At 45.7% G+C, this 24,899-nt stretch overlaps 1 protein-coding gene across 1 annotated transcript in view; it reads right to left on the reverse strand.

Moving 5' to 3' along the window:
- Window positions 1-2,380: 2,380 nt before the first annotated feature.
- LOC121559114 (contactin-1a) overlaps window positions 2,381-24,899 on the reverse strand; it is a 33,247-nt gene continuing 10,728 nt past the window's right edge. The window contains exons 2-23 of the mRNA XM_041872424.2: window positions 22,939-23,050; window positions 22,427-22,462; window positions 22,101-22,227; window positions 21,407-21,588; window positions 20,835-20,930; window positions 19,911-20,117; window positions 19,341-19,440; window positions 17,912-18,096; window positions 17,589-17,713; window positions 17,041-17,158; window positions 15,467-15,617; window positions 15,108-15,235; window positions 14,687-14,859; window positions 13,835-14,126; window positions 13,164-13,313; window positions 12,989-13,059; window positions 12,431-12,683; window positions 4,431-4,552; window positions 3,713-3,902; window positions 3,492-3,613; window positions 2,995-3,151; window positions 2,381-2,733 (exon numbers count right to left, since the gene is read on the reverse strand). Coding sequence (XP_041728358.1) covers window positions 2,651-2,733; window positions 2,995-3,151; window positions 3,492-3,613; window positions 3,713-3,902; window positions 4,431-4,552; window positions 12,431-12,683; window positions 12,989-13,059; window positions 13,164-13,313; window positions 13,835-14,126; window positions 14,687-14,859; window positions 15,108-15,235; window positions 15,467-15,617; window positions 17,041-17,158; window positions 17,589-17,713; window positions 17,912-18,096; window positions 19,341-19,440; window positions 19,911-20,117; window positions 20,835-20,930; window positions 21,407-21,588; window positions 22,101-22,227; window positions 22,427-22,462; window positions 22,939-22,993 — 3,123 coding nt within the window. The 5' untranslated portion in view covers window positions 22,994-23,050 and the 3' untranslated portion in view covers window positions 2,381-2,650. The remainder of the gene's footprint in view (window positions 2,734-2,994; window positions 3,152-3,491; window positions 3,614-3,712; window positions 3,903-4,430; window positions 4,553-12,430; window positions 12,684-12,988; window positions 13,060-13,163; window positions 13,314-13,834; window positions 14,127-14,686; window positions 14,860-15,107; window positions 15,236-15,466; window positions 15,618-17,040; window positions 17,159-17,588; window positions 17,714-17,911; window positions 18,097-19,340; window positions 19,441-19,910; window positions 20,118-20,834; window positions 20,931-21,406; window positions 21,589-22,100; window positions 22,228-22,426; window positions 22,463-22,938; window positions 23,051-24,899) is intronic.

Genomic DNA, 24,899 nt, shown 5'->3' on the forward strand with positions numbered 1-24,899 from the left:
CATCATGAAAGTAATACAACAAATACACTTCATTCTCAAGATTTAGTGACGCTCACATGATAATTACAATCCTGGAGCGTTCATATGTATTCTATTTAACGAGTTTACAGCATGATCTCATATACATAGCAATGGAAAACAAATACTAGAACAAAATAAACAGCAGCACATCAATATTCTACAACCCTGATTTCTTGTTACCATTCAGTTAAAAAATCTGGACAAGCCTAAATATCAGGGCATTGTCGAGGCGATATGGCGTTACCTTGCGCATCTAGAAGACATAATTCACTAGGAATATAAAGCTGATTAGCATGTGGTATAGTACAGTGTAAGAAAGAATAGCATTCAAAGCTAGCAATCTCTGCAGAGTTAGTTATAGCTATTTCCATGTCTGCCGAGCGTGTGTGTACGAATCTGAAGAGATAAACAAACATAAAACAGGAAAACGAACCAAAACTAAATATCTATTTCCACACAGCACCATTACAGAAATGTGAAAAGGATTCTCCAACGAATCAATCAAACATAAACACACACTACTTCTACTCTAGTGCCGTCTTGAATTGGCAAACCTGTGGAAACTACATTTCCAAACAACTGGGTGAGTCAAGGGGAGGAAGAGGCTGTGTAGTTGGTGACTGAGCTACATACAATCTTCCTCTGATCATTCCTTTACAGTTTACTCATTACACGTCATACAGTAAGTATAGTGTTGATTACAGTCAGTCATTGTCTTATACATGAGTCTAGAATATGTTGGGAAGATTGTACAATTTGATTCATCATATTGAAAAATCTATTCCTCTTTAGTACCCGTTCAATTCCTTCAGTACCTGTTCAATAACTACAGTACCAGTCAAAAGCTTGGACACACCTACTCATTCCAGAGTTTTCCTTTATTTTTTACTATTTTCTACACTGTATATTAATAGTGAAGACATCAAAACTATGAAATGACACATATGGAATCATGTAGTAACCAAAAAAGTGTTAAACAAATCAAAATATATTTTATATTTGAGATTCTTCAAAGTAGCCATCCTTTGCCTTGTTGAAAGCTTTGCACACTCTTGGCATTCTCTCAACCAGCTTCATGAGGTAGTCACCTGGAATGCATTTCAATTAACAGGTGTGCTTTGTTAAAAGTTAATTTGTGGAATTTCTTTCCTTCTTAATGCGTTTCAGCTAATCAGTTGTGTTGTGACAAGGTAGGGGTGGTATACAGAAGATAGCCCGATTTGGTAAAAGACCAAGTCCATATTATGGCAAGAACAGCTCAAATAAGCAAAGAGATGCGACAGTCCATCATTACTTTGACATGAAGGTCAGTCATTACAGAACATTTCAGTCGCAAAAACCATCAAGCGATATGATGAAACTGGCTCTCATGAGGACCGCCACAGGAAAGGAAGACCCAGAGATACCTCTGCTGCAGAGGATACATTCATTAGAGTTAACTGCACCTCAGATTGCAGCCCAAATAAATGCTTCACAGAGTTCAAGTAACAGACACATCTCAACATCAACTGTTCAGAGGAGACCGCGTGAATCAGGCCTTCATGGTCGAATTGCTGCAAAGAAACCACTACTAAAGGACACCAATAAGAAGAAGAGACTTGCTTAGGCCAAGAAACACGAGCAATTGACATTAGACCGGTGGAAATCTGTCCTTAGGTCTGATGAGTCCAAATTAGAGATTTTTGGTTCCAACCGCTGTGTCTTTGTGAGACGCAGAGTAGGTGAACGGATGATCTCCGCATGTGTGGTTCCCACCGTGAAGCATGGAGGAGGAGGTGTTATGGTGTGGGGGGTGCTTTGCTGGTGACACTGTCTGTGATTTATTTAGAATTCAAGGCACACTTAACCAGCATGGCTACCACATCATTCTGCAGCGATACGCCATCCCATCTGGTTTGCGCTTAGTGGGACTATCATTTGTTTTTCAACAGGACAATGACCCAAAACACACTTCCATGCTGTGTAAGGGATATTTGACCAAGAAGGAGAGTGATGGAGTGCTGCATCAGATGACCTGGCCTCCACAATCACCCGACCTCAACCCAGTTGAGATAGTTTGGGATGAGTTGGACTGCAGAGTGAAGGAAAAGCAGCCAACGAGTGCTCAGCATATGTGGGAACTCCTTCAAGACTGTTGGAAAAGCATTCCAGGTGAAGCTGGTTGAGAGAATGCCAAGAGTGTGCAAAGCTGTCATCAAGGCAAAGGGTGGCTATTTGAAGAATCTATATATATATATTGATTTGTTTAACACTTTTTGGTTACTACATGATTCCATATGTGTTATTTCATAGTTTTGATGTCTTCACTATTATTCTACAATGTAGAAAATAGTAAAAATAAAGAAAAACCCTTGAATGAGTAGGTGTGTCCAAGTTTTTGACTGGTACTGTAAATCAGAAAGGATTTAGTGGATGTCTTACAGTACAGTAACTCTTGTAGATGTAGGTAATTCTGTAGCTAGGCAGGTCATTTCTGTATGGTGGCAAGGTGTTCTGTTTTGTTGTGGGAAGATATACAGACAGTAAGAGGTTGAGGAAAGATTGGAAGTCCATAACGAGAAATAGGAAGTCCATGTGAGAGTTGTGTCTGTCAAATCTCCCACAGTCCACCCAGACACGTCCTGCGTCTCTATATTCCCAATCCCACGATGCACAGGGCCAGCAGTAGCATGGCGGCCAGACTGAGAGTGGGTCTCAGGAAAGACGCCTTACCTGGAGGAGGGGAGGGGACACAGTAAGAGGCATGCTGGGTAAGACACTGTCCGGACAACAAACACACTCAAAACACACTTCTCCTCCGATGCTCTCCTCCCTTCCCACTGATGTTTTGAGAAGAAGGTGAGGAGAGAGGAATCAAATAATTGAGGAATCGAGGAAAATACTTTTGAGATTCACCCACAAATTGACACAGTCCTTCAATTCACCAACCAGATACTACCCAGGCTACATTAAACCCATCTATCCCTTACTTACCCTGAAGCCTGATCTTCCTGATGGGGCCGTCTCCTCCCTCATAGCGACCTCTGACCTCCAGCTCGTAGTCCCCTACCTGGGGCATGGGGAAGTCAATGAAGTGCCAGCCTGTCATGTAGATTGGCCCTGTGATGTAGCCAGTCTTCCTGAACATCACCTGTAGAGTAGAGAATAGAAGAGGAAGGAGAGAAGAGAAGAGAAGAGAAGAGAAGAGAAGAGAAGAGAAGAGAAGAGAAGAGAAGAGAAGAGAAGAGAAGAGAAGAGAAGAGAAGAGAAGAGAAGAGAAGAGAAGAGGAGAGGAGAGGAGAGGAGAGGAGAGGAGAGGAGAGGAGAGGAGAGGAGAGGAGAGGAGAGGAGAGGAGAGGAGAGGAGAGAAGAGAAGAAGAGGAGAGGAGGAATTTATTGTCTTCTGAGGACATTTATTTCCACAGGCTCAAACTGGATCACACCAGTTGCTGCAAGATTCAAATGAAACAAAGTAAAAGGCCTTTACATACCTTATAATATAGTGGGAAGGACTCATTGCCAAACCAGTCGTAGGGGATGTGGTGCCACCACACGTACAGCCACTTGCCAGAGTAGCTGATATAACGCCACATTTGGGGAGCCACACTTGGAGCTGCAAAGAATAGAATAGAATAGAATATTAATCTCAATGGGATCACCTAAAATAGACCTGTGTATGGAAGTACAGTGTGGTTTTGGCATCTGGTCTTACGTGCTCTCTTGGTGAACATCTCGCAGTGTTCGCTGGGCGGGCCGACACCGGCTCCGTTGTAGGCTCTGACCTCGATGAGGTAGTGGGAGTCTGGCAGCATGTTCTCCAGCCTGGTCTGGTTCATGGAGGCGGACACAAAGATACGATTGGCCCCCGGCTCTGTATCGTCATACTTCCTCCAGTACTTCACCTGGTCAGAGAGCCGGGATTGGTCAGAGCAGGTGTCAATCAATCTGAATCAAAACTGGTGAACCAATCAAAATATTCACCAGTTCCTCACACAAAGACATATGCTTCTTTCAGGTCAGTCTGGCAAGGAAGCTACAGTTGAACACAAGGTATTTTATTTTCTATAGTCTCATGAGAAGGGCCATCAAACTGGGCAAAAACCGGTTGAATCAACGTTGTTTCCACGTCATTTCACGCAAAAAAAAACAGATTGAATTTGCAAAGAATCATCAAGGGAATTTCATAGTTTTTTTCACCCAACTTTTAACATAAATCCAATGACATTATAATTTTGTTGAATTCACGTTAGTTGATAACTCAACCAAATGTAAGTCAAAACGAGATGCTGAACTGACGTCTGTGCCCAGTGGGATGTGTTTTTCCTGATCACTTAACCAGACCATCATTCGTAATCTGACCAGGAATATCTGGCCTTCCTCATAAATCATGGACATCATTAGATATCCAGGAGATTTACAGAGCTACAGACCTGGTATCCATCTATGTACTGCTGAAGGCCGGTACCAGTGTCCATGACTGGTAGCCACCAGACCAAAGCTTCGTGGGACGAGACAGGCCTGGCGTATACATCTGTAGGAGACTCAGAGGGGACTAGTGGAGAGAGAGAGAGAGAGAGAGAGAGAGAGAGAGAGAGAGAGAGAGAGAGAGAGAGAGAGAGAGAGAGAGAGAGAGAGAGAGAGAGAGAGAGAGAGAGAGAGAGAGAGAGAGAGAGAGAGAGGGGGATTGGGGTAGATCAATTTGAGAGAGGGGGTCGGGGGAGAGAGCGAGGGATTTGGGGTAGATCAGATTGAGAGAGGGGTTAGGGTTGAGGCTAGGGTTAGGGTTCAGGCTAGGGGACTAAGTTATGTTACCCACGAGGGGCAAGCAGGGCGCACGGGCACATAGGTCCTAGACCAACCCATCTTCAACATCTCTAATAATCAGGACCAATCAAGAAACCCCAAGAAATCGAACACAGTAGAGAGAATCTTTTCAATGTTACAAAAGCGCAAATAATGATATAAATGCCATATAAACCCCTCATGTCTGAGAAGAACACGCATGGCAAAACCTGCAAGGCAATACAAATATACACACGCTCCCATCCCCTCCAAATAGGCTTTAGTAAGTCATAAGAAATGGAAGGTATTGTAAGTCATAAGAAATGGAAGGTATTGGGTCCATAATCAACTAGGGTTAGAGTTGAGGCTAGGGTTAGGGTTGAGATTAGGGTTAGGTAAGGGGACAAAAACTGTTACCCACAAGAAGTACATAGACAATTACCCCACTCATTTTATGAACCTGTCACGCCCTGGCTCTGGGGACACGGTTATGTTGAGCCAGGGTGTGTAGATCTATGTACTCTATTTCTATGTTGGCTTGAGTGACTCCCAATCAGAGGCAACGAGTGTCAGCTGTTTGCTGGTTGTCTCTGATTGGGAGCCATATTTAAACTGTCGGTTTTTCCTTCGTTTTTGTGGGTTCTTGTTTCAAGTTGGTTGTGTTTGACCGTGTACTGTCACGTTACCGTCTTTGTTGTTTTGATCGCGTTCCGCTTAATAAATATAATATGTTCACCTTCAACGCTGCGCATTGGTCCTCTATGTTAGACGATTGTGACAGAAGAACCCACCAAGACAGGACCAAGCAGCGTGAAGAGGAGAGAGGATGGACCTGGGATCAGTGGAGTAGGAGTCTCGACTGGGCCAAGCCAAGTGAGGAGCAGAAAGGTTGGACTTTGAAGCAGTGGAGTGAGTGTCTGGCTAGAGACATGGAGACCTGGTCCACGGGTAGGAAGGAACCCCAGAAATTTTTTAGGGGGGGGCTCACGACGTCGGGGCAGCAGGAGGCCGCGATAGAGCGGTCCAACGGGTTGGCAGAGGAGGCCGCCAGGTTACGGGGGCCACTGGTCGAAGAGGGGATGGAAGGTGGAGAGGCACGGCGAGAGGTACTGGGGTGTGTTACCAGTCCGGTCCGGCCCGTTCCAGATCCCGGTGTAGGGCCAGTGGTGTGTGTCCCCAGTATGGTCCGGTCTGTTCCTGCTCCCCGCACCAAGTCTGTGGTGCGTTTCGTCAGCCCTGTCCGGCCCGTTCCTGCTCTCCGCACCAAGTCTGTGGTGCGCGTCGCCAGCCCAGTCCGGCCCATTCCTGCTCCCCGCACCAACTCTGTGGTGCGTCTCGTCAGCCCGGCTCGGCCCATTCCTGCTCCCCGCACCAAGTCTGTGGTGCGTTTTGTCAGCCCGGCTCGGCCCATTCCTGCTCCCCGCACCAAGTCTGTGGTGCGTTTCGTCAGCCCGGTCCGGTCCATTCCTGCTCCACGCACCAAGCCAGGGGTGTGTATCGTCAGCCCGGTCCGGCCAGTTGCTACTCCACGCACCAAGCCAGGGGTGCGCATCGTCAGCCCGGTCCGGTCCGTTCCTGCTCCACGCACCAAGCCAGGGGTGCGTGTCGTCAGTCCGGCTCCGGCCAGCGGGGCCAGACCGGACCAGGGGTACTTTGGGGGGTTGGAGAGGGAGTGGGGATCAGGCCCCGGAGCCGGATCCGCCGCCAAGGCGGAGTGCCCACCGGTCCCTCCCCTGTGGTATTTAGTTGGCGCGGTCGGAGTCCGCGCCTTTAGGGGGGGGTACTGTCACGCCCTGGCTCTGGGGACACGGTTATGTTGAGCCAGGGTGTGTAGATCTATGTACTCTATTTCTATGTTGGCTTGAGTGACTCCCAATCAGAGGCAACGAGTGTCAGCTGTTTGCTGGTTGTCTCTGATTGGGAGCCATATTTAAACTGTCGGTTTTTCCTTTGTTTTTGTGGGTTCTTGTTTCAAGTTGGTTGTGTTTGACCGTGTACTGTCACGTTACCGTCTTTGTTGTTTTGATCGCGTTCCGCTTAATAAATATAATATGTTCACCTTCAACGCTGCGCATTGGTCCTCTATGTTAGACGATTGTGACAGAACCTCTATTTAAAACCAAGGTACCATTTTAATACATTGTAAAAATAGAGGAAGTGATCCCAGAAAGCTCCAAACTTCCAACCAAAATAAAGGGTAGTTCCCTGTAATGTCTGTTAGTGGTCACTAGACGGCATAAACTCCATCAACAAACGCCTTTCTCAATGGAACACCCCAAAAAACAGTTTTGCCTCCCCTTGAAGATTCGAACCAGCAATTTACCAGTCACTATCGTCATACTCTAACCACTGGGCTGTCATGCCCAGGTACAAGGCACTGACATGTATGACATTTTGTTACAAGATTGTCTTTTAGTTGGGAGGAGATGACACCAACCAATCCTCAAAACATTTAGATACTCAAAATCATAAATAAATAAATAAATATATATATATATATATTTTGCCTCAAGGTTATTTTGCCAAAAGGTTATAAGTCCTGATGTTGGCAAATATAAATAAATAAGTTATAATTGTTGAAACAAGTGCATTAAGAGGAGGGGGTAGAAATCAAAATAGCCAAAAGAGGAAAAACTATATTCCGTTATCATGCAAATCCAAAAAAAATAATCACAAAGAAACCAGTATCTGTGTAGCTGCCTCGTAATCTTCATTTAAAAAACAAACAGACTTAATAAGACCCCTATAAGTTGTTTAGGATGATAACTAGTCTCATGTAGCAATGCATGTGTGTGTCGGTCGGTTTGAAATATACTCTAATTCCCAAGAGGTTTCTATCATTATGGCCTGGCATCATAAAACTTTGGTATCAAGAAATTGTAAGTTGTACTTAACTGTAATCGAGGGGTGATGTCCATTCAAAATATCTATAAAGTTTACAAACTCCCCCACCGAGTGGCACCAAACCCCAAAGATATCATCCAAGTACCGCATGTATATGAATGGAAGTTTTTTGCACTTGGGGAAGACCGTCTGCTCCCAATCGGTCATGTACATGTTGGCATACGCAGGAGCAAACTTCTTCCCTGTTGCAGTACCTGAGATTTGTAAGCAGTGTTTAGAATCAAATTCAAAGTCATTCCGTGTTATTCCCAGTTCTAAGAGAGAAAGGATAGCCTCATCTGGTCTATTTGTATCCCTGCCCTAAGTCCTAATTGAGTGTCAGTATTAGTGTATAGTGAGTCTACATCAATCGAGAATAACATTGCTCCAGAAGGTAACTCCATTTCTCTAAGCTTATTAACAAATGCATAGGTATCCTTTACATATGTCATGCCCTGACTCAGGGGACGCTTATTCGTTGAGTCAGGGTGTGTATATTCCTTGTTGTGCTTTGTCTATGTTTAGGATCTAGTATGTCTAGTTCTATGTTGGCCGGTGTGGTTCCCAATCAGAGGCAGCTGTCGCTCGTTGTCTCTGATTGGGGACCATACTTAAGCAGCCTATTGGCACTGTCTAGTTGTGGGATCTTGTTCCTTGTAAGGTATGTTGTGTGTGCTACCTTGGACTTCACGTTTCGTTTCCTTTGTTGTTTTGTCGTGTTGTTTATTACTTTAATAAACATGTACGTATATCACGCTGCGCCTTGGTCTGACCCGTCCTTCAAGGAACGTGACAGAAGATCCCACCAAACACGGACCAAGCAGCATGCCCAGGAGCAGCAGACACCCTGGACACAGGTAGTGGAGCAGAGATCATGGACTTGGGAGGAGATAAGAGAGGATCTGGCCAAGCATATGGAGGCCCTGAAAGGGATGAGGGAGAAGGTGGTGAGATTAGCCGATAGCGGACCCTGGGCGAAGGAGGAAGCCCAGGCAGGAGAGGTGAAACGGAGACCCGAGAGGCAACCCCAAGAAAATGTTGGGGGGGGCACACTGTGTGGACGACGAGGCAGCAGGAGGCCGTTAAAGGGAGGGTCTGCAGGTTAGGAGAGGAGGCCACCATGTTATGGGGGCTATTGGTTCAGAGGGAGCAGGAGTTATTCGGTCAGAGGGAGGCGCTACAGGAGGCTAAAAGGGAGAAGGAAAGTGTAGAGGCACGGCGAGAGGAGCTGCTTAGGCAGTAGAAGGAGCGGGGGTTAATAAAGGCACCCAGTCCTGCTCCTCGCACCAAGCAAGTGGTGCATGTTGCCAGTCCGGTCCGGCCCGTTCCTGCTCCCCGCACCAAGCCAGTGGTGCGTGTTCCCAGTACGGCCCGGCCCGTTCCTGCCCCTCGCACCAAGCCTGTGGTGCGCGTCGCCAGCCCGGCCCGGCCTGTTCCTGCTCCTCACACCAAGCCAGTGGTGCGTGTCGCCAGTCCGGCCCGGCCCGTTACTGCTCCCCGCACCAAGCCAGTGGTGCGTGTTCCTAGTCCGGTCCGGCCCGTGCCTGCTCCTCGCACCAGACCAGTGGTGCGTTTGTCCAGTCCGGCACGGCCCGTGCCTGGTCCAGCACCGGTCAGCTGCTCCACTCCGGAGCCAGAGTAGTCCGCTCCACCGGTGCCTGATCCAGTGCCGGTCAGCTGTTCCACTCCGGAGCCAGAGCAGTCCGCTCCACCGTTGCCTGATCCAGCTCCGGTCAGCTGCTCCACTCCGGAGCCAGAGCAGTCTGCTCCACTGGTGCCTGATCCAGCTCCGGTCAGCTGCGCCACTCCGGAGCCAGAGCAGTCCGCTCCACCAGGGCCTAGTCCAGCTCCGGTCAGCGGCTCCACTCCGGAGCCAGAGCAGTCCGCTCCACCGGTGCCTGATCCAGCTTCGGTCAGCGGCTCCAGTCCAGACCATGACGTCAGCCCCTCTCCAGGTTCAGGGTCCAGACAGGGCCTGGCGTATTGTGGGAGGAAGGAGAGGGGAAGCAACGCGCCGAGGTCTAGACCAGACCAGGGGCGCAACAGGGAGGCGGAGAGTGAGAGGTCGTCACGCCCCGAGCCGGATCCGCCTCCGAGGCGGAATGCCCACCCGGCCCCTACCCTGTTATGTTTATGTTGTGCGGTCGGAGTCCGCACCTTTGGGGGGGGGGTACTGTCACGCCCTGACTCAGGGGACGCTTATATGTTGAGTCAGGGTGTGTATATTTCTTGTTGTGCTTTGTCTATGTTTAGGATCTAGTATGTCTAGTTCTATGTTGGCCGGTGTGGTTCCCAATCAGAGGCAGCTGTCGCTCGTTGTCTCTGATTGGGGACCATACTTAAGCAGCCTATTGGCACTGTCTAGTTGTGGGATCTTGTTCCTTGTAAGGTATGTTGTGTGTGCTACCTTGGACTTCACGTTTCGTTTCCTTTGTTTTTGTCGTGTTGTTTATTACTTTAATAAACATGTACGTATATCACGCTGCGCCTTGGTCTGACCCGTCCTTCAACGAACGTGACAACATAACTGGGGTGCTTCTGAGATAAGGGTTTGAGAAAGGAATCAATATACTCTGCCACATTACATGATTCACTCCCGCAATCTGAAACAATCCCTTATTTTATGAGTTGAATTGGCATGTGGTGTAGGTCTCTGGAAGGGAGCAGTACTGGAAGTTTCCATATCAGTAGTGGAACGGGTGGAAACTCTCCTGTTGGAGAAATCTGAGGACTCACTTGCTTTTTTTTGTGCTTTTTATCAGAATGACCCTTCGTAATTTCGTTCTCAGTGAGGGCCACTACTGGAAGTTGGTGTGTGTGTGGGTGTGGGATGCATGGGAGTGGGTGTTTGGCTGCTCCCCTCCAGGTGGCAACACCCCATCTATACAGGGGGAAAGAAAGAGTAATGTAATCAGACATAATCACCGCAACATTACTAGTAACTGCCCCACTTATTCCTACACCTGAAGTCACTGGAGAATTGCATGGTGTCGAGAGGGGTGGGGCGTCATCCAAGGTTCCCAGCTCAAAATTGACATAAAAAATCATAACATCAGTCTGTAACCTGCTAGGTTCGTTGTTAAGAGTGCTGAAGTGAGCTGTCTCCACCTGCGTGGTTGAGGTTAGATTCTAGGCCAGAGTCAATACCAAGGCTGGAACCAACTGGGGGGTACTGGAGTGAGCCATGTTGCCCTGACTGGTTTAGATTAGTATCAAGATTAGAGCTAACCAAGGGTTGCAGTGGAGAGCTTTGTTCTCTTGTGTGGTTGAGGTTAGGGTTATTGCCCAAGTAAGGGTCATTGGTAGAGTCAAGCTTAAGACCAGAGCAACCTGATTGGTGCTGGAGTAAGCCATGTTCCCCTGATTGGTTAAGGTTAGGGTTAAGGTTAGGGTTAAGGTTAGGGTTAGAGTCAACCAAGGGTTGCTGAAGTGAACCATTTTGTCCAGTGTGGTTAAGGTTAGGATTAGAGTTAGAATCAGTGCCAGAATTAATATAAAGGCCTGAGGCAACTGGAAGGAGTAAGTCATGTTCCACTGATTGGTTAAGGTTAGGGTCAAGGTTAGCCTCAGATCTAACCGAGGGTTGATTGATTAAGCCTTGTTCCCCTAAGTGGTTATGATTAGGGTCAAGGTTAGGGTCACAACTAATAAAGGGTTGATGGGATGGGCTATCTTCCCCCTCAAGATTAAGGTTAGGATTTGGGCTAAAATGAGCCTTAGTTGCGGCTAGGGTTAGGGTTAGGGTTGAGGGTTAAGATTAGGGTTGAGGCTAGGGTTGAGGCTAGGGTTCAGTTTAGGGTTGAGGCTAGGGTTGGGTTTAGGGTTGAGGCTAGGGTTAGGTTTAGGGTTGAGGCTAGGGTTAGGTTTAGGGTTGAGGCTAGGGTTAGGTTTAGGGTTGAGGCTAGGGTTGGGTTTAGGTTTGAGTCTAGGTTTAGGTTTAAGAGGGTTTCTGTTTGTGCTGGTATCAAACCTTGGGTTGCACGGGCCTATTGCAACTTCCTGCTCTGTTTCTATATTGTACGTCAGTCCGGAGTCTGGAGAGGGTGAGAGAACATGAAGGCCGGGAGCTCAGAGGGGTCACCCACGACGGTTCAACAATAGGAGGAAGATGAGGGTTGATGAAGTGCTGAGGGTGAACAAGTTAATTTTTTAAATAATAAAACATGCAAGCTGGATCAATAAATGAATAGATACATAATTGAATAAGTAAATAATATAGTACATCATAAAAAAATGACACCAAGGGATTAAGTGCTGCTAAAATAAGTGCTTAATATAAGAACATTAAATATGAAACACAAATCCAGACAGGGCTAGTAATTCCATGGTTTTTTATTGAACTTCCTCCTGGTGGTGGTGGCCTCTCCAGCTCTCCTGATTGGGCCCTCACTGACTCCCACCGTCAAGCCTGTATACTACTCTTTACCATTCAAACCAAGTGGAGCCAAGGTCTTAAGTTTGGCTATCCACCTGGATTCAGCTGCTCTTCTCTGGTTTGAGGCTAGGGTTGTGGTTGAGGTTAGGGTTAGGGTTGAACCGGGATGTGGTCATACAGCTAGGGTTAGGGTTAGTCTTATCCTCACCATCTCGTGGGGTTAGGGTTAGGGGTTAGGGTTAGTATGATCCTCACCATCTCGTGGGGTTAGGGTTAGGGGTTAGGGTTAGTCTGATCCTCACCATCTCGTGGGGTTAGGGTTAGGGGTTAGGGTTAGTCTGATCCTCACCATCTTGTAGGGTTAGGGGTTAGGGTTAGTATTACCCTCACCATTTCGTGGGTAGTAGACAGTGGTTGTCAGGCTGTAGGGTCCATCTCCTTTGGAGTTAAACGTCTTCACCTTCACCTGGAACTCCCTGACCTGGAAGTCGTCCGACTTGACCCCGAAAGAGGAGTCTCGATGGACGTAGCGTCGTGTCTCTGGGTCTGATATGGTCTCATACCACCAGTCATAATCATCATGAGGCTTGAAGGCCACAACGTAGCCAAACTTCTTGCCGTAGAAGTACTGCGGCTGCACGGGCTATGGATGGAAGATGACAGAGGAAGATCAGATCCTTGTTATTTACCTAATCATGAAGACCCACAACATACCAAACTGACCAACATTTTTATTAAAAGCTGTTCAAGAAAAACAACATTAGTAACTTTAAGTCGATACCGTAGATTTTGTATGAACCATTATGGCAAAATAGAGGTAGGAGCAAAAGCCTGCAGACCGTATAATGCTACACAACCAGGACTGAAGAACAATGAATCAGAACATGGTTAGAAGGGTTGGTTGAAATGTGTCATCCACAGGGGGAAGAGAGAAACTCAGACACCTACTGTCCATGTGATGATCAACTCTCCATCTTTACCCCCGTAGCCTCCAACGTTGGTCGGGGCCACCACAGGCACTGAGAGACAGTGTGTTTCCAACAGATGTTATTAGACACTCATACACAAACGCACACATTTCTATTGCAACAACAACATGTTAGTGGCCCAGGCAGGTCCCTACCTGCGTCCCAGGTTTTGATCTTCATGGAAGGGATGCTGGCCTCCCCGTCTCCAAACTCGTTAGTAGCATAGACCCTGAACTCATACTCCATCCAGGGGTACAGGTCCATAACATCAGCCATCACTGACATGCTATCCAGGGCCGTAGGGGCTGAGAAAGAGAGAGAGGGAGAGAGAGAGAGAGAGAGAGAGAGAGAGAGAGAGAGAGAGAGAGAGAGAGAGAGAGAGAGAGAGAGAGATAGAGGGAGAGAGAGGGAGAGAGAGAGAGAGGGATAGAGATAGAGATAGAGAGAGAGAGAGTGAGTGAGTGAGTGAGTGAGTGAGTGAGTGAGTGAGTGAGTGAGTGAGTGAGTGAGTGAGTGAGTGAGTGAGTGAGTGAGTGAGTGAGTGAGGGAGAGAGAGAGAGAGAGAGAGAGAGAGAGAGAGAGGAAGGGAGGGAGGGAGAGAGAGAGAGAGAGAGAGAGAGAGAGAGAGAGAGAGAGAGAGAGAGAAGGAGGGATAGAGGAAGGGAGGGAGGGAGAGAGAGAGAGAGAGAGAGGGGGAGGGAGGGATAGAGAGAGAGGGGGAGAGAGAGCAGTAGTAGTATGTTCAGCATTAAAGGCAACTGTATTCATGTTTTTGCTGTCAGCGTTAGAGTAATGACGCCCTCTGGTGGTAGACTCCTGTACTTACAGGTGGAGGCGTCCCTCCAGTCCACTTCAGTTAGTGCGTAGAAGTCTCTGGTCTGGATGGTGTACCCGAGGATGGGGCTGCCGTGGTTGGCCCCTTGGTTCCACACCAACTTCACCGAGGTGTCCCTGATCTCCTCAACCCTCACCCCACCGGGAGGACCAGGACGACCTTTGACCTTGAGGTCAGCTGACGCGGTAACGTTGTCCACGACAGTCTGGGCTGTACATGTGTAGCGTCCCTCGTGTCTTAACTGGACATTCATTATCTTCAGCTCTCCACTGTCCTCATGATCCTGGACGGACAGGAGATAGACAGACAGAGAGACAGGGTTAGACACTTCACACAGTGGCAAATCACCTGAGAAACAGGTATCTGGTTATAAGATTATTGGCATCAATATCAATGCATGCTCATTGCTTAAGTAATATATAGCGTTCAGCTCGTCTGGATTTGACCAGACTTACAGAAGAGCTTGTAAAAGGCTATGCCAGAGTCAGACTTTGAGTCTGGATATTGAGATGCATTCAGCCCACAGTGTGCATATGATTCAATCTAACCAACATCCCACAAAATGATTCGGCCTTGTAAGGCGGAACATTGACGCCTCATCCATCACTCCATGTTTCTCATGACAGATTGTTAACATAAAAGTTAGCACGCAAGATTTAATTCTGGGTTCCAGGGTTGTGGTCAATTCCATTTAGAATACAGTCAATTCAGAATGTAAACCAAATTGTCCTCATTAAAAAGCATTGAAGAGAATTGGAATTGGAATTTCAGTATACTTCCTGAATTGACTGAATTGAAATGGAATTGACCACAACCCTGCTGGGTTGTGCTATCCCTCCCTACCATGATGCGTTCGTAGTGCTTCCTCTCTAGGTAGAGGTCGATGACCCTGAAGTCCAGAGACCAGATGAAGGTGATGTCCAGACTGGGGTCATAGGAGGCCTGGCACTGCAGACGCACCTCCTCCCCTACCATCACCTGGGTGTCCTCTGGGGCCACTGTGATCTGGGTCGCCTCTGTGTCAGACACACACACGTAGAGAAGACTGTTTACCAACACTGTGCAACGTTATGCTGGCTGTACACAGACCCAGCTTTAAAGAACAGTACTCATGTCAATACAGAATCAGAATGGGATCAACGAATGAGACATACAGATGGTTCACTGTGACCAACATACCCAGTAACTACACATGAACATTCAAGGTAGATTCATAATAGGGCAGATTTTAGACAACTGTGTAAAGCTGGATGGAGCGTAATACCTGTGATGGTGAGAGTCCCTGTGCTGTTGGCCTTCCCCTTGTCGTTCTCAGCTAAGCAGGTGTAAACCCCCTGGTCATTCCTGGTGGCGTTCAGGATCTCCAGACTCCCATCAAACATTATGGAGATCCTATGGAGGGACGGAAACATTCACAACCATACAGCACTTTGGATTTCTTTCAAAGGTTTGACAAGATTCTCCTACAGTTGCTGGGATGAATAACAAACTCAGATGTCAATCAATCAACCAATCAACCAACCAATCAACCAACCAATCAATCAATCAATCAATCAATCAATCAACCAATCAAACATTTGTATTCGTAACATTATTTTCCCCCACAAAGACGTCCTTATTTACCGTGAGTTGTTGAAGAGCACTTCTTTTCCCTTGGTCCAGGTGAACCTGGGTCTGGGGGCAGCTCTGGGTTTACACTCTATGACCACACGGCCGTTGTTAGCTCCTAGAAGATACTTCTTCACTGGGTTGAACTCAAACGTTGGGGCACAAGCTGGGATGGGGAAGGGTAGAATTTAGACTGTCTATATTTGGAAGTGGTTGGATGTAATTATTTATCAATGAGGACTTTGTAGTGTGTATAAATGATGACTATGTTGTTTTTTATATTCCCAGAATCAACACTAGAAACACAGTGGTTATGTGCTTGTTAATATTACATATTTGTTTTCAAAGATGAACCAATGAGGTGCCGGGCACAGACTCACCAATGACTCGTAGTTTGGGTTATAGACTCACCAGTCACACTTAGTTTTTGTTATAGACTAACCAATCACATGAAGTTTGTGTTATAGACTAACCAATCACACGTAGTTTGTGTTATAGACTCACCAATCACATGTAGTTTGTGTTATAGACTCACCAATCACATATAGTTTGGGATATAGACTAACCAATCACACGTAGTTTGGGATATAGACTCACCAATCACATGTAGTTTGTGTTATAGACTCACCAATCACATATAGTTTGGGATATAGACTAACCAATCACACGTAGTTTGGGATATAGACTAACCAATCACACGTAGTTTGGGTTATAGACTAACCAATCACACGTAGTTTGGGTTATAGACTAACCAATCACACGTAGTTTGGGATATAGACTAACCAATCACACGTAATTTGTGTTATAGACTAACAAATCACACATAGTTTGGGATATAGACTAACGAATCACACGTAATTTGTGTTATAAACTAACCAATCACACATAGTTTGTGTTATAGACTAACCAATCACACGTAGTTTGGGATATAGACTAACCAATCACACGTAATTTGTGTTATAGACTAACCAATCACAAGTAGTTTGGGATATAGACTAACCAATCACACGTAGTTTGGGATATAGACTAACCAATCACACGTAGTTTGGGATATAGACTAACCAATCACAAGTAGTTTGGGATATAGACTAACCAATCACACGTAGTTTGGGATATAGACTAACCAATCACAAGTAGTTTGGGATATAGACTAACCAATCACAAGTAGTTTGGGATATAGACTAACCAATCACACGTAGTTTGGGATATAGACTAACCAATCACACATAGTTTGGGATATAGACTAACGAATCACACATAATTTGTGTTATAAACTAACCAATCACACATAGTTTGTGTTATAGACTAACCAATCACACGTAGTTTGGGATATAGACTAACCAATCACAAGTAGTTTGGGATATAGACTAACCAATCACACGTAGTTTGGGATATAGACTAACCAATCACACGTAGTTTGGGATATAGACTAACCAATCACACGTAGTTTGGGATATAGACTAACCAATCACACGTACTTTGGGTTATAAACTAACCAATCACATGTAGTTTGGGATATAGACTAACCAATCACACATAGTTTTTGTTACAGACTAACCAATCACACGTAGTTTGTGTTATACACTCACCAATGACACGTAGCTCAGCGCTGGCGTAGATGATACCCCAGTAGTTCTCAGCGATACACTGGTACATCCCAGAGTCAGCAAGCGTCAGACTGGAGAACTTCAGCTCACCTTTACCATACTGGGAAAGAATTTGTACAAGATAAGATGGTGCCAATCTTTCCTGTTGAATTGAGATCAAGGCCTGCTTATTTCACTATTCTTATAGAATGGATCTACACAACAGATGTACATTAATTGTGGTAGGTGTTGATTAAAACACCTACCACAAAAGCATGCCAGCAGAGACCCATAGACTTACAGTCATTGTGCTAACGCTAGTTAGCATTGGCTCGTCAAACTACCTCTAACTTCCTTCATACTGGACACAGAGACATACAGATGGTATCCACAAGTTGATCTGACTCTGGGGAAGTAGATAAAGGGCATCCTTGCCAAAATCCCAAAGTATCCCTTTAAGAGTTTTGTGTTCATCTGTCCAACTATGATTTTGATGGTGAAGTAGCCCTTTAAAGAATAACAGCCAGCATGGGGAGGACAGGCATCTTTACCGAGTATCCATCCTTGAGCCATCGGATGTACGGGGCAGGCTTCCCGTTAGCTACACAGGACATGGTGTGTTCTGACCCTATGTCCTTCTGGGTGTTGTTGATGGTCACAGCCCACTCAGGAGCAGCTGTCAATCAAAACATAATATCAATGTTGAAACACATACACACTACAATGAAACCATGTATATGTTTTGGTTTACAGTAAATCATATCTTAGTGTTAGTGGTACTAACATTATAATGTAAAGTGTTATAAGCAACTGCTATATACTGTATATCAGATATGTCCTTGTAATACTGTAGAGATGGAGTTTGGCATCTTACCCTCTACGTAGAGCCACGCCTGATGCCAGTCCTGCCATTTCTGGTTGATGGCCTCACACTCGTACCCTGCTGCATCTTCATACTGGACGTTGTAGAGGTGGAGCAGCGCTCCAGACATGCTGACCTCAGCGCTAGCAGGCAGGTCGGTAGCACCTATCTTCCTCCAGACGATATGAGGGGCCGGACTGGACGCAAAGAGAACAAGAGACGAAGGAACAAACTGAGCATGGTCGTGTCCCAAATGACACCTTATTCCCTATTTAGTGCACTATGTTTATTTATTTATTTTGATTTCCCCTTTATTTAACCAGGTAAGCCAGTTGAGAACAAGTTCTCATTTACAACTGCGACCTGGCCAAGATAAAGCAAAGCAGTGCGATAAAAACCAACAACACAGAGTTACATATGGGGTAAAACAAAACATAAAGTCAAAAATACAACAGAAAATATATATACAGTGTGTGCAAATGTAGCAAGTTATGGAGGTAAGGCAATAAATAGGCCATAGTGCAAAATAATTACAATTAGTATTAACACTGGAATGATAGATGTGCAAGAGATGATGTGCAAATAGAGATACTGGGGTGCAAATGAGCAAAATAAATAACAATATGGGAATGAGGTAGTTGGGTGGGCTAATTTCAGATGGGTTTTGTACAGGTGCAGTGATCGGTAAGCTGCTCTGACAACTGATGCTTAAAGTTAGTGAGGGAGATAAGAGTCTCCAGCTTCAGAGATTTTTGCAGTTCATTCCAGTCATTGGCAGCAGAGAACTGGAAGGAATGGTGGCCAAAGGAGGTGTTGGCTTTGGGGATGACCAGTGAGATATACCTGCTGGAGCGCAGACTACGGGTGGGTGTTGCTATGGTGATCAATGAGCTAAGATAAGGCGGGGATTTGCCTAGCAGTGATTTATAGATGGCCTGGAGCCAGTGGGTTTGACGACGAACATGTAGTGAGGACCAGCCAACAAGAGCGTACAGGTCACAGTGGTGGGTAGTATATGGGGCTTTGGTGACAAAACGGATGGCACTGTGATAGACTACATCCAATTTGCTGAGTAGAGTGTTGGAGGCTATTTTGTAAATGACATCGCCGAAGTCAAGGATCGGTAGGATAGTCAGTTTTACGAGGGCATGTTTGGCAGCATGAGTGAAGGAGGCTTTGTTGCGAAATAGGAAGCCGATTCTAGGGCTCTGGTCAAGAGTAGTGCACTATATAGGGAAAAGGGAACCATTTGGGACAGGCCATGTGTCTTATGAAAGCTTAATAAATAAATAAAGGCATACATAACTGTTTCACAAAAGATGTATAAGCAAGTGGATGCCATCTTCTCTATTACAGTGTGACGACTGATCAAAAGTCCCCAAAGTCTTGGTGTTTGTTTCATCAGTAACTAAATATCTGTCATTTCCATATTCTGACTCACTTTCCCAGAGCGAAGCACTCCAGTGTGACGTTGTAGTTGAGCATAGCTGTGGTGTCAGGGAACTTCACTACGAGGTCGGCCTTGTACCTCTTCTCTGGGGCTGTGGGGATGAAAGGGTCATAGGTCATAGGTCAACACTATAGAGTTGCCCAAAATATATTGATCTCTGGTCAGTTTTTTGTGTTTTTCCAGCCTAATGTTTAGGGTTAGATTTCGCAGTGTAAGATGATCCTAGATCTGTGACTAGGGTCAACTTCTACCTAGACATTGATCTAAGGTCAGTTTTGTGTCTTTCCATCTAATGAAACATCTTAGGTTTTGGGGAGGGTATAAGCTGATCCTAGATCTGAGCCTAGGCGTAACTACCCGGAGTTGCAGACAAAGCAAAGACAATGGTCAAAAGTAGTGCACTATCTAGGTAACACAGACATAAAGTTGTGAACTATCTAGGTAACACAGACATAAAGTTGTGAACTATCTAGGTAACACAGACATAAAGTAGTGAACTATCTAGGTAACACAGACATAAAGTTGTGAACTATCTAGGTAACACAGACATAGGCTACTCACTCTCTTCTGTAGATATAAGAGTGATGAACTTGGAGTAGACTCCCTTGCCGATCTGTGGGTTAAACACATAGCAGGAGTAGTTCCCTGCGTCTGACGCCTCCACCTTGGAGATGTACAGATTCCCGGTGCTCTGAGAGACGAAGCGACGCTTATCCGGGTGGAGGAAAACCGGAAACTCGTTGTATATCCAACGGAACGTCACCTCAGCTGGGATACAGGGGAAGAACAAAAAACGAAATAGTAAGAATGTGGTGGTCAGTTTCACCTGAATCACCTCTGAGTCTCTATGGGGGTTCATTTTGTGTACTGTGTAACTCTGAGGTACTGTGAACAACGGTGTTCTGTCCAGCTGTTTCTTCATGAGGTTCTATGATTCAGCACTGAATACATTAGAAGTCAGAATGTTTACGTTTACATTTCAGCAGACGCTCTTATCCAGAGCCACTTGAAGATAGTGCATTGATCTTAAAGGTCCAATGCAGCCATTTTTATCTCAATATCAAATCATTTCTGGTAAACAATTAAGTACATTACAGTGATTGTTTTCAATTAAAATGGTTAAAAAAAAAAGAAACAGAAATTGCTTTTTAGCAAAGAGCAATTTCTCAAGCAATACTTTTTCTAGGACTGTCTGGGAGTGGTCTGAGTGAGGAGGTGAAAACTGAAAATGTGCTGTTATTGGCAGAACATTTCACAGTATTATTCCAACCTCATAGTGTGGAAATATGTATAAAACACAGGAAAATCACGTTTTTGAATGCACTGGGCCTTTAAGATAACTAGGTGAGTCAACCACATAACACAGTCATAGTAAACACATTTTTCTTCAATAAAGTCGTATCAGCAAAGTCAGTGGTTGTAAGAAAAGACAAGTGTGTGTTAGTTTGAGTGATCATGTGTATTCCAGTATGTCGAGGTACTAACTTGGCCACCGCTTGGGAGGAGCACAGAGCAGCACGGCCCCCTGGCCCTCCTTCACGGTCACAGGGTCCCGCTCTTCATCTGGGAACTCCTCCAGGTCTGGAGATAGAGAAAACACAACGCATTGGTCAGTGTAACTCTAGCATATAGTTATGATCCCAGGTGTCCACAGACAACACAGCTGTAAACCACAGACAGAAGCAATGACTTAGGGACTAGACACACGACACGGCTCATTCTTGGTGATACTTGTGTTTGTTAGTCAATTCCATTTCAGAACCATTGGGATCTGAATAAGTAAATCTACTGTGAGAGAGAAATCGAACTAACACCTGTTGACCAGAGTCAACCAGTTTCACTCACATCCAGTACTAGTCTCTCTCTCTCTCTCTCTCTCTCTCTCTCTCTCTCTCTCTCTCTCTCTCTCTCTCTCTCTCTCTCTCTCTCTCTCTCTCTCTCTCTCTCTCTCTCTCTCTCTCTCTCTCTCTCTCTCTCTCTCTCTCTCTCTCTCTCTCTCTCTCTCTCTCTCTCTCTCTCTCTCTCTCTCTCTCTCTCACCCTCGCGACAATACTCACATCCAAACTTGACCTTGGCCTCCTTGCTGATGACAGTGCCGTAGACGTTCTTGGCGACACAGATATAGGTCCCTGCATGTTTCTTCTCTTCAGGGTTGTTTATGATGAGGTTCCCTCCCACCAGACTGTAGTGTTCATTAGGCAGCTCCATCAGCTTGATCTCCCAGTTGTCACGCCTCCATCTGGCGGGAAATGTGTATCTCAATTTTTACCGATAAATTGCTGTTTTTTGAATAAATTGGAATTAGTCATTCCTCTTCATGTACTCTGAACGTTGTATGACTCTAGAACCAATCAAAGTCATTCAGAACACCTTGTGAATGTCTGTGACTACATGGCAGTAGATCTTAAAATAACCATCAATCATTTTTTCAATTCCTGAAAAGTTACCTCTTTGGTTTTCCAGGACGCCAAAGATATGTGATCTAAATAACGCATGTTACCTGAATGTATGGTACGGGTTTGTGTGTGTGTGTGCGTGCATGCGGGTGTGTGTGCGTGTGTTCAGGCATGCATGAGTGTGTGTGTGTGTGTATGTGTGGTGTGTGTGTGTGTGTGTGTGTGTGTGTGTGTGTGTGTGTGTGTGTGTGTGTGTGTGTGTGTGTGTGTGTGTGTGTGTGTGTGTGTGTGTGTGCGTGCGTGTGTACGTGCGTGCGTGCGTGTGTGTGTGCGTAAGTGTGTGTGTGTGTGTTACCTGTACGTAGGTGCAGGGTTGGCCCGTGCTCTACAGTTCATGGAGATGCGTCTGTCAGGTGACTCCTTTGTGTAGACAATATCCAGAGGCTCCTCTTCAAATATTGGACCGTAGCCTGTAGCGTCATCTAACAGGGCACAACATCACAGTAATGTTACAACAACGTTACAGCAACATTAATACCAATATAACTGTGAATGGTCGATAAACACACATGAAACCAGACCCCTTTTACTGTGACTCAGCGTTTAGGAGTTCATACTGTACGTAAGTGCATTACAAGCTTTTAGAGAGTTAACCGTCATGTGAATCACAACCAGTCTTACCTCCAAAGATCCTGGGCTCACCAAACAAGACCGCCACTGCAAAATGACGGGAGAAACAAGTACACGTTGTTTAGTTTCTCATGGCTAGAACATGACTTAAACTGTATCACAATGTTCCAACAGCACATGAGGTTGAACAGAGCAACATGGCTTAAACTGTATCACAATGTTCCAACAGCACATGAGGTAGAACGGAGCAACATTACTTAAACTGTATCACAATGTTCCAACAACACATGAGGTAGAATGAAGCAACATTACTTAAACTGTATCACAATGTTCCAACAACACATGAGGTAGAATGAAGCAACATTACTTAAACTGTATCACAATGTTCCAACAACACATGAGGTAGAACAGAGCACCTTGGACAGTAGTCCTTCTGAGATGACACATCTAGTTCATTCTAAGACATGTCTAGAAGACAGAAGCAGTCTGCTGAGAGCTACTCACCAGTGTGTGACAGAGAGGAGGAGAGGACTAGCAGAAGCAGTCTGCTGAGAGCTACTCACCAGTGTGTGACAGAGAGGAGGAGAGGACTAGCAGAAGCAGTCTGTTGAGAGCCATGACTGTCTACTGACTGCCACACAGACCGACAGAGGTCTATGATGGACAGGACATGAGCTAGAGAGGAGAGAGAGAAATGACATCAGCTAGAGAGAAAATATAATTATAGTTTATCTTCTTTGCTGAATGAAATCTGAATGTAACACAACAGACAACATGTCACGGATTCAGCCGAGGCTGCCCCTCCTCCTTGCTCGGGCAGGCTTCGGCGTTCGTCGTCACCGGAGTACTAGCTGCTACCGATCCATGTATCTATGTTCGACTTGTTTTGTCTTTATTGGTCACACCTGTTTCCCATCATGTAGTTATGTCTTCCCTATTTAACCCTCTGTCTCACACTGTGTGTTGTGCGTGTTTGTTCATGTTTTGGTTGTCGTTAGTGTGCGGGTTTGTTCCCTCCCTGCGTGGAGGTTTGCTGTTCATTATTTTACCTTCGAGTAAAGTACGCCTTTTGATTAGCTCTGTGTCCTGCGCCTGACTTCGCCTACCGCATTACACTGACACCTTGACACAACATGATGTCTTGACCTTCTGCTCTTCATAGCTGACTGTGTGTCCTCATGTCAACAACAACCACGATGCCACACACACACGATGCCACCCAATCTATTAATATGCTCCCTTGCACTATCCTTAGCAGTCTGACTGTAACCTCAGTGTAGCAGCAGCCACAGATGAGGAATGGATCTGAATTCATATATTCATTTGTTGTTGTTGTTGTTTTGTTTTGTTGAATATCCTGGTATACAGTGTATACGCATTTCAGCTTTTAGCTGTATAAATAAAACTTGATTCTATTAGATATAGAATATATAGGCGTTTTCTGTGGAGGGCTTTCTCCGTTAATATATGCGCTCACACACACACACACACACACACACACATACAAACACACAAACACATTGCAGCGCTCAGATGGGTCCTGTTTGGCGTCACACATGCTTCCACATCAGTTCTTCAGCAGCATATGAGAGTGATACTGCAGCAAGACACACCTCATGAATACTGAGAGGAGAGATAGAGAGAGAGATAGAGAGAGAGCGAGAGAGAGATAGAGAAAGAGAGAGAGAGAGAGAGAGAGAGAGAGAGAGAGAGAGAGAGAGAGAGAGAGAGAGAGAGAGAGAGAGAGAGAGAGAGACAGAGACAGAGACAGAGAGGGAGAGAGAGAGTGACACAGAGCAAGAGAGAGGGTGAGAGGGTGAGAGAGAGAGAGAGAGAGAGAGAGAGAGAGAGAGAGAGAGAGAGAGAAAGAGAATAGAGTGAGAGGGATAGACAGAGAGCTGCTCTGAGTCTGCAGTACTATCAGCTCTCTGAGGACAACACAACACCAGCCTACATCGGCTGCAGCCAGTCATGCTTTAGCTCCGCCCCTCACTGCATCCCCCCATTATCAAAAACTGCAGTCATGCTGCATGCATAATACACTCCTGGTTGAACACAGGATGTAGTGCTTACTGTAGTCATGCTTAGTGTCCTTAACACACCTCTGACACCCTATATCTGCAGAGAATCCTAGAGATCCCCCAAGCCTTTCCACAGTACTGGCCTCAGCTTCCCTGTCTGTCCCAGCAGGTAGCCTAGCATTTAAGAGTGTTGGTTCGACTCTCCGAGCCGACTAGGTGAAAAATCTGTCCATGTACCCTTGAGCAAGGCACTTAATCCTAATTGCTCCTGTAAGTCGCTCTGGATAAGAGCGTCTGCTAAATGACTAAAATGTTAAATGTCCCAGCTACTATACTGAACCCTGTCTGTCTATATTGAACCCTGTCTGTCCAGCTACTATACTGAACCCTATCTGTCCAGCTACTATACTGAACCCTGTCTGTCCAGCTACTATACTGAACCCTGTCTGTCCAGCTACTATACTGAACCCTGTCTGTCTATACTGAACCCTGTCTGTGCAGCT

This window comes from Coregonus clupeaformis, chromosome 28 (assembly GCF_020615455.1).
Source record: "Coregonus clupeaformis isolate EN_2021a chromosome 28, ASM2061545v1, whole genome shotgun sequence".
In the NCBI taxonomy this organism is placed as follows: Eukaryota; Metazoa; Chordata; class Actinopteri; order Salmoniformes; family Salmonidae; genus Coregonus; species Coregonus clupeaformis.